This window comes from Porites lutea, chromosome 1, assembly GCF_958299795.1.
Source record: "Porites lutea chromosome 1, jaPorLute2.1, whole genome shotgun sequence".
NCBI classification, from domain to species: domain Eukaryota; kingdom Metazoa; phylum Cnidaria; class Anthozoa; order Scleractinia; family Poritidae; genus Porites; species Porites lutea.
This window is the reverse complement of record NC_133201.1, coordinates 25778472-25793041: the sequence shown is the minus strand read 5'-3', so window position 1 is coordinate 25793041 and position 14570 is coordinate 25778472. Positions and strand designations below refer to the sequence as shown.

The window sequence follows — 14570 nt, the reverse complement described above, 5'->3', positions numbered from 1 at the left end:
TTTTAATCCGTTGAAAGAAAATATTACGATAGCCAGTGCTTGCCATAACTTTTGGCGGAATAACCAAATGATTCCAGGATCTATTGCGGTGGAACCACCACACGGATGGAGCGGGGTGAAACCTGCTCAAAGCAAGAGTGGGTTTCAGTGGCTGCATGTCCAAGATCAGAAGCTCGGTGGCAACAGAATCAAGCATGCCGGGAACGGTGGCGAACAAACCCTTATGATAGAATCGTGGGGGAAAGTACGTGTAGATGGCTACGATCCGATCAAGAAAACCGTGTACGAATTTCATGGGTGTGAGTTCCATGGATGCAAAAGATGCAAACCAAACAATTGACATGTCAAAACTTGGCATCACCCTGAGCGCACCGTGGATGAAATGTTTGAATTGACAAAAAAGAAGACAGACGTGTTACGGAAAGCAGGTTACACCGTGAAAGAAGAGTGGGAATGCAATTTTAAAAGGAAGCTTGCAGTTGATCCAGAGTTACAAGACATGGTGAAAAATTTAACGTGGATGGCACCATTGAACCCAAAAAAAGCATTGTTTGGTGGACGTACGGGATTAAGTTGTTGCTACATGAAAGCTGAAAACGGTGAAATCATCGACTATGTGGATTACACGTCATTGTGCCCCTGAGTCAACAAATATGGAACGTACCCACTAGGACACCCACTCATCATGAAAAATCCAGTGGATCAAGACATTCAAAGTTACTTCGGTGTAGCAAAAGTGGATGTCTTGGCGCCGGAGAAACTGTTTCATCCGGTGTTACCCATGAAAATCGGTGAAAAGTGTATGTTTACTCTGTGTGCTACCTGTGCCCAAGAACAGCTAGATCAGCCTTGGCATGAAAGAAACATTTTATGTTGACACCGTGACGAGGAAAGGAAAATGACGGGTACTTGGTGTACACAAGAACTGAAAATGGCCGCACGTAAAGGTTACTCAATTTTACGTATCCATGAAGTCTGGCACTGGCCCGAGAAACAAAGAAAGACAGGGTTATTTGCACCATACGCTAACAAGTTTCTCAAAGCTAAACAGGAAGCCGGCGGCTGGCCAAGTGATTGCGTGACCGACCAGCAAAAAGCAGAGTATGTGACAGAGTGTGAAAAATATGAGTGGATTTTACTGGACAAAGAGAAGATTGTAGTCAACCCGGGACGTAAAGCAGTAGCCAAACTCATGTTGAACAGCTTTTGGGGGAAATTTGGCGAAGCCGACCATAAACCCACCACAAGTACCATCCAGAAAGTAGAGGACTGGGAAAACTTAATAAACAATGACTCCATCATTGTTAAAAGTGTCAATGTTTACAGTGAAGACGTGTTGGAGGTCACTACAGTGAAAAAAGAAGGAGCATGTGCCCCGAATGTGAAAGGCAATATTTTTATTGCATTGTTCACAACAGCTTTGGCTAGAATCAAGCTGTACGAAGCTTTGGATGTACTGAAAGAAAGAGTCCTGTATTACGATACAGACTCCGTCATCTACAAGAGCAAACCTGACGATGAGAAATTACCACTGGGTAAATTTTTAGGTCAGTTTACAGATGAGATCGGCGGGGATTTCATTGATGAATTTGGTTCAGCAGGACCGAAATCCTACAGCTATAGGACAAATGAGGGCAAGACAGAATGCAAAAGCAAAGGATTAAAAAATACTCACGCTGTCAGAGAAGTGTTAAATTGTAATTCCATGTTGAATCACATCCAGTTGGAGCTGAAAAATCCTGACGAATGTAAACGGCAGTTAAAAACCATCCTTAAAAACCATTTTGTCAGGAACAGTCAAGTAAAAAGTATTCATCTGGAGGACATGGTAAAAATTTTTCAAGTCAACTGGGATAAGCGGATCGTAGAAAAAGGAACAGGGATGACATACCCCTATGGCTATGTCAGGTTGTAACTTTTTAACTAGATTTCTTTCCTACTAATTTAACATTTTAGAGCATTGTAAAGAGGTAAGGTTGCTTCAAGGCAATAAAGTGTGATGTTGTTACAAACTTTGTGTGTGGTTATTTTTGTAAAAATTCCCAAACCTTAAACAAAGGAGAAAATTTCCAAACCCTTATCCAAAAAGACTAAATTCTTACCCTAACCCTAACCTTTTAACCCTAACCCTAACCCTAACCCTAACCCTGACCCTAACCCTAACCCTAACCTTAATCCCAAGGGGCTAGGGCTTATTAGCATTTTAACCCTATTCCTAACCCTAACCCTAATCCCAAGGGGCTAGGGCTTATTAGCATTTTAACCCTAACCCTAACCCTAACCCTAATCCCAAGGGGCTAGGGCTTATTAGCATTTTAACCCTAACCCTAATCCCAAGACGCTAAGGTTGATTAACATTTTAACCCTAACTAGGAGAAGGATTGGGTACGAATGTAGATAAAATGTGATGACTCAGTTTATTCCAATCATAAAACAAGTGCGAATGTGAGTTTGTGGAAGACACGTCAAAATGCAGACTGTATCAATGCATGATTTGGAGCAGTTATCCTATTGGCAAGAAAAACGTTTCAAAAGTGGACATTGGTATAATCTGTACAACCCAGTGATTTCAGTGGAGTTAACAGAATTCGCAGACAGAATGGTGAGAAATAACGACGCTGTGCAAGAAATTCAGTTGGATCTCACAGTGCACCAACACAGAGTACCAGAAAACAATGAAAACCTGTTGATGTCAATGAGTGATGCTTTATAACAAGCAGTTCAACATTGGGTGACAAGTCGAAAATTATCAATGAAAACAAGATGTTATTTGACGTTACATGCAGTGGAATCTATAGCACTCCCGCTCACAAAATGTTTAGGTGTGTTGACAAATATTCCTGTCTTTGCGTTTTTTCCTTGGACTGTGTCATTATCACGCACTATGTTAGCGATGTTCGATGCTCTGAGTTTTAACTGGTTATTGGCTAAACTTCAAGCACCTGCTAATAACATGAAATTGGTTATCACAGTGATTCATGACGAACCTGCATGAACATGTAAGATCTCCCAGGGAGCATCACGTCCAGACATGCCCCGATGACGTCATCACCCATGAGCTTTGATAGAGTATATCAGTGTGTTGAAATTTGGTAAAACATTACACATTTGCATCATGCCGAAAGTAACGTATTCGAGACCATGTCCAACCTGTGGAAAAGAATTCAACAAGAGTATGTTTTTTCATCATAAGAAGCAATGTGGTACAACTGAGTTCCGATGCCATTGCTGATTTTGCCCACTCTCGTTTTCAAGGAAATATAATATGCAATGGCATATACAACAGCAACATTCGAAGAATCCACAACGTTTTACCTGTCCAAAATGTAATCACGTATTCACAAGGAAAGAAAGAATGAAAATTCATTTGGAAACTGTGTGTGCTGAGGTAAAACCCTGCTACAAATGTGTGTTCTGCAACGCATCATTTACAAGACAAGACAACAGGCAAAGACACATGCGACGTGTTCACGGGTATATCTGTCGTGAGCAAGACATCAATTTGTTTCTTCATTTGCAACATTTAAGCGAAGAAGAGGATTTCCAAGGTGAATGGATGTTTGTGGAATCACGACCCATTGAAGCAGACAAACACAACATTTGCCCTTGCGGCCAAACTACCATACAAGCCTACTTCTTTGTGGAAAACAAAATCAATGGAAATCGTACCTTTGTGGGTTCTCTGTGTATTGAGAACATTGATCCAAGAGTCAATACAGTGATTGCGTACTTTAATCACATTTTACATAGAGCAATACAAGGCAAATACAAGGGAGAAGACAGTCAAGGTCTACCAAGGTTTACAGTCAAGTCAAACACCATACTAGTTGACCGTTTACATGTAGTGAAACATTTAAACCCACAAGTCACAAGAAACTTAAAGAATGAATGCAAAGTCTTAATGAAGTACCCCAAGCCAGAGACTTTGATTGAAGGTCAATCATATCCGCTTAAATTGAAGGCCAAGTATGTTAGAGGACAGTTAACGTTTACTGCATTGTAAAACTTTCTTTACCACAGGATGCTTTTATAATTGTAACTAACTAGTTTTAGGAGGTCAATAAAAATCACACAATGATTACAGTTTAAACTTGTGTTTTATTTTTACTGAGGGACTACAGACTACAGAGTTGGGTATATTTGGACTGCAAGTCGGTAAGTTCCTGCATAAGTTTGGCTACAGTCGATTTCCTGGGTTTTCTGGATGTCTTGAGTAACTGGGAGCGTTCACCTTCCCGTTTATTTTCCAAAGTTTGATACATGTCTTGATCTTGGGTGAGCTTTCTCTCTTCATCCAGGATCATTTGATCTAAAATGACACAATGTACTTGTTCACAGGCCGCATTGACTACAGTTTGAGTTTCGGATGATTCCATTTTTGGGAAGGGACGTAGTGATTTGAACCGTTTAGGAAATGTCCCCTTCTTGAGATGATTTCTGAATCCTTTGATGGCTTTTTCACGATACTTGATGCGTGCCTGGATTGCTTGCAGTTTTTGACGATAACTTTTTAGTGTAGGTTTCTTACTTTTCACTGTAGTTTCCATAGGATTATTTTCTTCGATAGGTTCAGAGACAGCGGGAGGATTATTTTCTTTGATAGGTTCAGAGACAGAGGGAGTTTCTTCGAGTGTAGACATGTTACCGTGACAAGATGTGAGATGACAATGATACTTTAACATGAATACGGTGTCAATTTATAGCTTGAGGTGAGAACTGAAAACATAAAAGGAAGGTAAGTGTGAAAATATCATTCATTTAACACAAGTTATCATGATGGTAGGAACGTATGACGCATGGACTCCCGCAGAACAGCGTGAATGGGATAAAGATTTAGAGGAAATGTGGACTAAACATGAGCAAACAGAGAGGGAAATGTACCCTGAGAACAAGGAGAATCTACATTGGATGCAGCTAGCATTGGATGACCCCTTGTTTAAAGTCAGTTATACCCAAATGTTCGGATCTAATTTGTATGTCGTTGACATAACCCAAAAGCCTCCGTCAAAAGAAGGTGTGAGAAATATGGACTTTGAAATTGTGTATCCTATATACCATGGGTTGAATGACATTATTGAATTAACAAAACCTTCCAAGACATCCCAGATTAAAATCAAAGTCTCCTCCAGAGAACATTGGGATGTCGTCTATACGTGTGAATTCCGAGTAGATCGGTGGTCTTATAACAAAATGGATGAAATCATAGAGGGGTTAGCAGATCAGCTCACCATGAAACAAGACTTAAACGGAGGTTTGCTCATACAACTGTCTTTCAATGAGGAGAACTAGGATGTAGTCAAAGTCTGCAAAATAAAAGTCTTAAGTGTGGAAAAAGTCTGCAACTAAAAACCTTAAGTGTGGAAAAAGTCTGCAAGTTACAAATGTGATGGGATAGTTAAAAATTTAAAAAATTTTCATCGTGGTTTCATCGACGATGAATCGCCGTTTCATCGTGGTTTCATCGTTTTATCGGGGTTTCATCGTGGTTTCATCGTAAAACAGAAAAAAAGTATAAATTTACTACGTTCGGGAGAATATCATCAGTTCAGTTAACACGTCATTGTGTCAACATGTCTTTAAAGCAGGGACGAACATGTCCTGTTTGTTTGAAGGAAAATCTTTTTTATTTAGGGGATCACTTAAGACAAGTCCATCAGCTATCAGGTGCTGAGAAGAAAAATTTGTTAAAATCGGCCGTCTTTTCACCCACAACATCTAGGGGATTACCTTACATGTCTCCTTACCCCTTTTGGGGAATGCCACAATATACTATGAACTCTCAGTTACTTCCACCAAGTATAGAGAATTTAACCACCATTCAAACATCTAATCTGTCTCAAAGTATGAAACCGAATTCCCAAAAGGTAACCAAGATAGAAACAAGTCAGTGTTTAGAGACACAACCTTACCCTGAGTTTAAGTTTCATCACACGTTCTCCATGGTGATAGTCGGACCTACTCAATGTGGGAAAACCTATTTTGTGCAACAAGTATTAACGAAGAATTGCATTCAATATCTAAGTGAGAAATCTACACAGATTTACTGGTTCTATAATCAATGGCAGCAAAGGTATGATGCATTGAAACGTGTGCTAAGAAAGAGGATACAGTTTACCCATGGGTTACCAGACCTAAGCGAAGATCTCAAGGAAATCAACCCTGAGTATAACAATAAACTTGTGTTTGATGATTTGATGTCTCAAGCCATAGATAGTCCTGTGTTATCACAGCTGCTTACACAGGGTAGACATCGCAATGCCAGTGTGATTTTATTGCTACAGAATATGTTTCCCAAGGGAAAATACAACACAGACATCAATAGAAATGTACAGTATGTGGTGTTGTTTCGAAGCCCTAGTGACAGAAAACAGATTGACATTTTTGGAGAGCGAACATTTGCAAAGGATCGCAAAAACTTTATGTCTGCGTATGCAAAAGAAACAGCGAAGCATTATGGGTATATTTTGATCGACAACCAGCCGAAAACCACGAGTGAGAAACAAGTGGTCTCCGAGGTGTTTGGAGAGTGCAAAAGCTATCCACACATCAGTACACAGTCAGAGATAACCCAAACTACAACAGACGTACAACCAAAACCATCAGTTACACGTAAAGTCGAATGTCCATTGCCGAAGCAGCCAGTCAAACGTAAAACAAAACGTGAAAAACCACCTACTAAGAGGAAACGAACAGAAGGAGATCAAACGAAACCAGAGAAACCGTCTGCGAAGAAAGTTAAAACATTGCCTAAGACACAAACTAAACCTACAGTGAAAAGGTCAAAAAAACCAGCTGTCTATAAAGCCAAGGCTATAAGAGAAAGCTCTGAGGAGGAGGACATTTACTCCAACGAAGAAGAAGAACGAAGAGACTTCCGGGACGAACTAAACAAACTCGCTACACAGAATTATTTAGCTAGACAGTCACGCAGTGGATTCAGCTATAATCCTTCGTATGAATAACGCATTTTTGTTCATAAAGTGTCAATAAAATATGTTTAAAACCTTTATTTCTTGTGTCTTTTACTAGCGTACTAAAATCCCATACATTTACTATAGCGGACCGACAAGGAAAATCTTTTTCCGTATAATCCCTGTAGTCATGACCTGAGCGATCTATCATGGTTCAAATTGAGTCTTAGATCCTGTAGAGCAAAGGTTCTCACTATTTTGGTAGTTTAAAGTTAAGTTATCACCGACAACGTTATCACACGAGCACTTTCTTCCACGTAGCCGCCATCTTGGATTTTGCGATCGACACTCTCAAAGTGTTAAGTCCGATAGGGCTAAAATGTGGAGTTTTACTGCAGGTAAAGGGTTTATTCCTAGGTGAAAGGACACATGACATTGCTAAAAACATACACACGTCGTTGGGTTTTTTACCCACAAAGAACAGAGTCACACACGATCGTTCCATCGAGAGAAAACGTTTCAAAACGTTTTTGCATCAAAGTCACTACTACGCATGCGTAGTGCGCAGAAAATCTATACTTGACCCCCCTAAACCCCCTTATAAACCCATATAAACGTTTAAGAATAGTTTAAAAACATTTTAGAACGTTTTTACACAAAATTGGTTACTGCGCATGCGTAGTGAGCAGGGGACAGAAATTCTGTCCCACAAGTGTGACTAGTGACTTTCATCCACATATATAAGTTAAGTTATTCTATACTTAGAATAACGAATGTGCGTGTCCTCTTCGGCACTCTCCGAGTGCTCGCCGAGAACTTTCCGATCTTTTGACTTCGTCATCCATCGGATGACGTCATGCTTAGAAATTGAATTGATTATCTCTAAGTAGTATTCCTTGTCACCTAAGCACTCAAAGGATGCCGCCGCTTTGATTGACAGGCGGCATCCAGTAACTAGGCAACTTTAAGTTGCCTAGTTACTTCACCCCCTAAAGGGGCAAGGAATACTACTTAGAGATAATCAATTCAATTTCTAAGCATGACGTCATCCGATAGATGACGAAGTCAAAAGATCGGAAAGTTCTCGGCGAGTACTCGGACCACATACTGTACATTTCTATTGATGTCTGTGTTGTATTTTCCCTTGGGAAACATATTCTGTAGCAATAAAATCACACTGGCATTGCGATGTCTACCCTGTGTAAACAGCTGTGATAACACAGGACTATCTATGGCTTGAGACATCAAATCATCAAACACAAGTATATTGTTATACTCAGGGTTGATTTCCTTGAGATCTTCGCTTAGGTCTGGTAACCCATGGGTAAACTGTATCCTCTTTCTTAGCACACGTTTCAATGCATCATACCTTTGCTGCCATTGATTATAGAACCAGTAAATCTGTGTAGATTTCTCACTTAGATATTGAATGCAATTCTTCGTTAATACTTGTTGCACAAAATAGGTTTTCCCACATTGAGTAGGTCCGACTATCACCATGGAGAACGTGTGATGAAACTTAAACTCAGGGTAAGGTTGTGTCTCTAAACACTGACTTGTTTCTATCTTGGTTACCTTTTGGGAATTCGGTTTCATACTTTGAGACAGATTAGGTGTTTGAATGGTGGTTAAATTCTCTATACTTGGTGGAAATAACTGAGAGTTCATAGTATATTGTGGCATTCCCCAAAAGGGGTAAGGAGACATGTAAGGTAATCCCCTAGATATTGTGGGTGAAAAGACGGCCGATTTTAACAAATTTTTCTTCTCAGCACCTGATAGCTGATGGACTTGTCTTAAGTGATCCCCTAAATAAAAAAGATTTTCCTTCAAACAAACAGGACATGTTCGTCCCTGCTTTAAAGACATGTTGACACAATGAAGTGTTAACTGAACTGATGATATTCTCCCGAACGTAGTAAATTTATACTTTTTTCTGTTTTACGATGAAACCACGATGAAACCCCGATAAAACGATGAAACCACGATGAAACGGCGATTCATCGTCGATGAAACCACGATGAAACCCCAATGAAACCACGATGAAACCACGATGAAAATTTTTTAAATTTTTAACTATCCCATCACATTTGTAACTTGCAGACTTTTTCCACACTTAAGATTTTTAGTTGCAGACTTTTTCCACACTTAAGACTTTTATTTTGCAGACTTTGACTACATCCTAGTTCTCCTCATTGAAAGACAGTTGTACGAGCAAACCTCCGTTTAAGTCTTGTTTCATGGTGAGCTGATCTGCTAACCCCTCTATGATTTCATCCATTTTGTTATAAGACCACCGATCTACTCGGAATTCACACGTATAGACGACATCCCAATGTTCTCTGGAGGAGACTTTGATTTTAATCTGGGATGTCTTGGAAGGTTTTGTTAATTCAATAATGTCATTCAACCCATGGTATATAGGATACACAATTTCAAAGTCCATATTTCTCACACCTTCTTTTGACGGAGGCTTTTGGGTTATGTCAACGACATACAAATTAGATCCGAACATTTGGGTATAACTGACTTTAAACAAGGGGTCATCCAATGCTAGCTGCATCCAATGTAGATTCTCCTTGTTCTCAGGGTACATTTCCCTCTCTGTTTGCTCATGTTTAGTCCACATTTCCTCTAAATCTTTATCCCATTCACGCTGTTCTGCGGGAGTCCATGCGTCATACGTTCCTACCATCATGATAACTTGTGTTAAATGAATGATATTTTCACACTTACCTTCCTTTTATGTTTTCAGTTCTCACCTCAAGCTATAAATTGACACCGTATTCATGTTAAAGTATCATTGTCATCTCACATCTTGTCACGGTAACATGTCTACACTCGAAGAAACTCCCTCTGTCTCTGAACCTATCAAAGAAAATAATCCTCCCGCTGTCTCTGAACCTATCGAAGAAAATAATCCTATGGAAACTACAGTGAAAAGTAAGAAACCTACACTAAAAAGTTATCGTCAAAAACTGCAAGCAATCCAGGCACGCATCAAGTATCGTGAAAAAGCCATCAAAGGATTCAGAAATCATCTCAAGAAGGGGACATTTCCTAAACGGTTCAAATCACTACGTCCCTTCCCAAAAATGGAATCATCCGAAACTCAAACTGTAGTCAATGCGGCCTGTGAACAAGTACATTGTGTCATTTTAGATCAAATGATCCTGGATGAAGAGAGAAAGCTCACCCAAGATCAAGACATGTATCAAACTTTGGAAAATAAACGGGAAGGTGAACGCTCCCAGTTACTCAAGACATCCAGAAAACCCAGGAAATCGACTGTAGCCAAACTTATGCAGGAACTTACCGACTTGCAGTCCAAATATACCCAACTCTGTAGTCTGTAGTCCCTCAGTAAAAATAAAACACAAGTTTAAACTGTAATCATTGTGTGATTTTTATTGACCTCCTAAAACTAGTTAGTTACAATTATAAAAGCATCCTGTGGTAAAGAAAGTTTTACAATGCAGTAAACGTTAACTGTCCTCTAACATACTTGGCCTTCAATTTAAGCGGATATGATTGACCTTCAATCAAAGTCTCTGGCTTGGGGTACTTCATTAAGACTTTGCATTCATTCTTTAAGTTTCTTGTGACTTGTGGGTTTAAATGTTTCACTACATGTAAACGGTCAACTAGTATGGTGTTTGACTTGACTGTAAACCTTGGTAGACCTTGACTGTCTTCTCCCTTGTATTTGCCTTGTATTGCTCTATGTAAAATGTGATTAAAGTACGCAATCACTGTATTGACTCTTGGATCAATGTTCTCAATACACAGAGAACCCACAAAGGTACGATTTCCATTGATTTTGTTTTCCACAAAGAAGTAGGCTTGTATGGTAGTTTGGCCGCAAGGGCAAATGTTGTGTTTGTCTGCTTCAATGGGTCGTGATTCCACAAACATCCATTCACCTTGGAAATCCTCTTCTTCGCTTAAATGTTGCAAATGAAGAAACAAATTGATGTCTTGCTCACGACAGATATACCCGTGAACACGTCGCATGTGTCTTTGCCTGTTGTCTTGTCTTGTAAATGATGCGTTGCAGAACACACATTTGTAGCAGGGTTTTACCTCAGCACACACAGTTTCCAAATGAATTTTCATTCTTTCTTTCCTTGTGAATACGTGATTACATTTTGGACAGGTAAAACGTTGTGGATTCTTCGAATGTTGCTGTTGTATATGCCATTGCATATTATATTTCCTTGAAAACGAGAGTGGGCAAAATCAGCAATGGCATCGGAACTCAGTTGTACCACATTGCTTCTTATGATGAAAAAACATACTCTTGTTGAATTCTTTTCCACAGGTTGGACATGGTCTCGAATACGTTACTTTCGGCATGATGCAAATGTGTAATGTTTTACCAAATTTCAACACACTGATATACTCTATCAAAGCTCATGGGTGATGACGTCATCGGGGCATGTCTGGACGTGATGCTCCCTGGGAGATCTTACATGTTCATGCAGGTTCGTCATGAATCACTGTGATAACCAATTTCATGTTATTAGCAGGTGCTTGAAGTTTAGCCAATAACCAGTTAAAACTCAGAGCATCGAACATCGCTAACATAGTGCGTGATAATGACACAGTCCAAGGAAAAAACGCAAAGACAGGAATATTTGTCAACACACCTAAACATTTTGTGAGCGGGAGTGCTATAGATTCCACTGCATGTAACGTCAAATAACATCTTGTTTTCATTGATAATTTTCGACTTGTCACCCAATGTTGAACTGCTTGTTATAAAGCATCACTCATTGACATCAACAGGTTTTCATTGTTTTCTGGTACTCTGTGTTGGTGCACTGTGAGATCCAACTGAATTTCTTGCACAGCGTCGTTATTTCTCACCATTCTGTCTGCGAATTCTGTTAACTCCACTGAAATCACTGGGTTGTACAGATTATACCAATGTCCACTTTTGAAACGTTTTTCTTGCCAATAGGATAACTGCTCCAAATCATGCATTGATACAGTCTGCATTTTGACGTGTCTTCCACAAACTCACATTCGCACTTGTTTTATGATTGGAATAAACTGAGTCATCACATTTTATCTACATTCGTACCCAATCCTTCTCCTAGTTAGGGTTAAAATGTTAATCAACCTTAGCGTCTTGGGATTAGGGTTAGGGTTAAAATGCTAATAAGCCCTAGCCCCTTGGGATTAGGGTTAGGGTTAGGGTTAGGGTTAAAATGCTAATAAGCCCTAGCCCCTTGGGATTAGGGTTAGGGTTAGGAATAGGGTTAAAATGCTAATAAGCCCTAGCCCCTTGGGATTAAGGTTAGGGTTAGGGTTAGGGTCAGGGTTAGGGTTAGGGTTAGGGTTAGGGTTAAAAGGTTAGGGTTAGGGTAAGAATTTAGTCTTTTTGGATAAGGGTTTGGAAATTTTCTCCTTGGTTTAAGGTTTGGGAATTTTTACAAAAATAACCACACACAAAGTTTGTAACAACATCACACTTTATTGCCTTGAAGCAACCTTACCTCTTTACAATGCTCTAAAATGTTAAATTAGTAGAAAAGAAATCTAGTTAAAAAGTTACAGCCTGACATAGCCATAGGGGTATGTCATCCCTGTTCCTTTTTCTACGATCCGCTTATCCCAGTTGACTTAAAAAATTTTTACCATGTCCTCCAGATGAATACTTTTTACTTGACTGTTCCTGACAAAATGGTTTTTAAGGATGGTTTTTAACTGCCGTTTACATTCGTCAGGATTTTTCAGCTCCAACTGGATGTGATTCAACATGGAATTACAATTTAATACTTCTCTGACAGCGTGAGTATTTTTTAATCCTTTGCTTTTGCATTCTGTCTTGCCCTCATTTGTCCTATAGCTGTAGGATTTCGGTCCTGCTGAACCAAATTCATCAATGAAATCCCCGCCGATCTCATCTGTAAACTGACCTAAAAATTTACCCAGTGGTAATTTCTCATCGTCAGGTTTGCTCTTGTAGATGACGGAGTCTGTATCGTAATACAGGACTCTTTCTTTCAATACATCCAAAGCTTCGTACAGCTTGAGTCTAGCCAAAGCTGTTGTGAACAATGCAATAAAAATATTGCCTTTCACATTCGGGGCACATGCTCCTACTTTTTTCACTGTAGTGACCTCTAACACGTCTTCACTGTAAACATTGACACTTTTAACAATGATGGAGTCATTGTTTATTAACTTTTGCCAGTCCTCTACTTTCTGGATGGTACTTGTGGTGGGTGTATTGTCGGCTTCGCCAAATTTCCCCCAAAAGCTGTTCAACATGAGTTTGGCTACTGCTTTACGTCCCGGGTTGACTACAATCTTCTCTTTGTCCAGTAAAATCCACTCATATTTTTCATACTCTGTCACATACTCTGCTTTTTGCTGGTCGGTCACGTAATCACTTGGCCAGCCGCCGGCTTCCTGTTTAGCTTTGAGAAACTTGTTAATGTATGGTGCAAACAACCCTGTCTTTCTTTGTTTCTCGAGCCAGTGCCAGACTTCATGGATACGTAAAATTGAGTAACCTTTACGTGCGCCCATTTTCAGTTCTTGTGTACTCCAAGTACCCGTCATTTTCCTTTCCTCATCACGGTGTCAACATAAATTATTTCTTTCATGCCAAGGCTGATCTAGCTGTTCTTGGGCACAGGTAGCACACAGAGTAAACATACACTTTTCGCCGATTTTCATGGGTAACACCGGATGAAACAGTTTCTCCGGCGCCAAGACATCCACTTTTGCTACACCGAAGTAACTTTGAATGTCTTGATCCACTGGATTTTTCATGATGAGTGGGTGTCCTAGTGGGTACGTTCCATATTTGTTGACCCAGGGGTACAATGACGTGTAATCCACATAGTCGATGATTTCACCGTTTTCAGCTTTCATGTAGCAACAACTTAAAAACGTACGTCCACCAAACAATGCCTTTTTTGGGTTCAATGGAGCCATCCACGTTAAATTTTTCACCATGTCTTGTAACTCTGGATCAACTGCAAGCTTCCTTTTAAAATTGCATTCCCACTCTTCTTTCACGGTGTAACCTGCTTTCCATAACACGTCTGTCTTCTTTTTTGTCAATTCAAACATTTCATCCACGGTGCGCTCAGGGTGATGCCAAGTTTTGACATGTCGATTGTTTGGTTTGCATCTTTTGCATCCATGGAAACTCACACCCATGAAATTCGTACACGGTTTTCTTGATCGGATCGTAGCCATCTACACGTACTTTCCCCCACGATTCTATCATAAGGGTTTGTTCGCCACCGTTCCCGGCATGCTTGATTCTGTTGCCACCGAGCTTCTGATCTTGGACATGCAGCCACTGAAACCCACTCTTGCTCTGAGCAGGTTTCACCCCGCTCTATCCGTGTGGTGGTTCCACCGCAATAGATCCTGGAATCATTTGGTTATTCCGCCAAAAGTTATGGCAAGCACTGGCTATCGTAATATTTTCTTTCAACGGATTAAAACCACACTCCCTCTCAAAATCATTGTCAAATGTTAGACAGCCTTCTTTTAACAACTTTACGTCACTCTGACAGTACTCCCACAGTTTTTTTTTCAATTTCCAGCTCTCTCCTTTCAAATCTTCCTCGCCATGCCATTTTTCTACAGCTTCTTTTTTCTTGGTGTTCATGCACTCAGTCTCATAATACT

General features: G+C 39.9%; 2 protein-coding genes across 2 annotated transcripts; one reads left to right on the top strand and one right to left on the bottom strand.

Annotated features, from left to right (window-relative positions):
* The first annotated feature begins 898 nt into the window (after positions 1-898).
* LOC140926847 (uncharacterized) lies at positions 899-1915 on the top strand. Its single transcript, XM_073376528.1, has one exon. It carries the CDS (start codon positions 899-901, stop codon positions 1913-1915), a length of 1017 nt encoding a protein of 338 aa, XP_073232629.1.
* A 10624-nt stretch (positions 1916-12539) lies between these two features.
* On the bottom strand, positions 12540-13484 carry LOC140926837 (uncharacterized). Its single transcript, XM_073376519.1, has one exon. The coding sequence runs from the start codon at positions 13482-13484 to the stop codon at positions 12540-12542; it is 945 nt and encodes a 314-aa protein (XP_073232620.1).
* Between the last annotated feature and the right edge of the window lie 1086 nt (positions 13485-14570).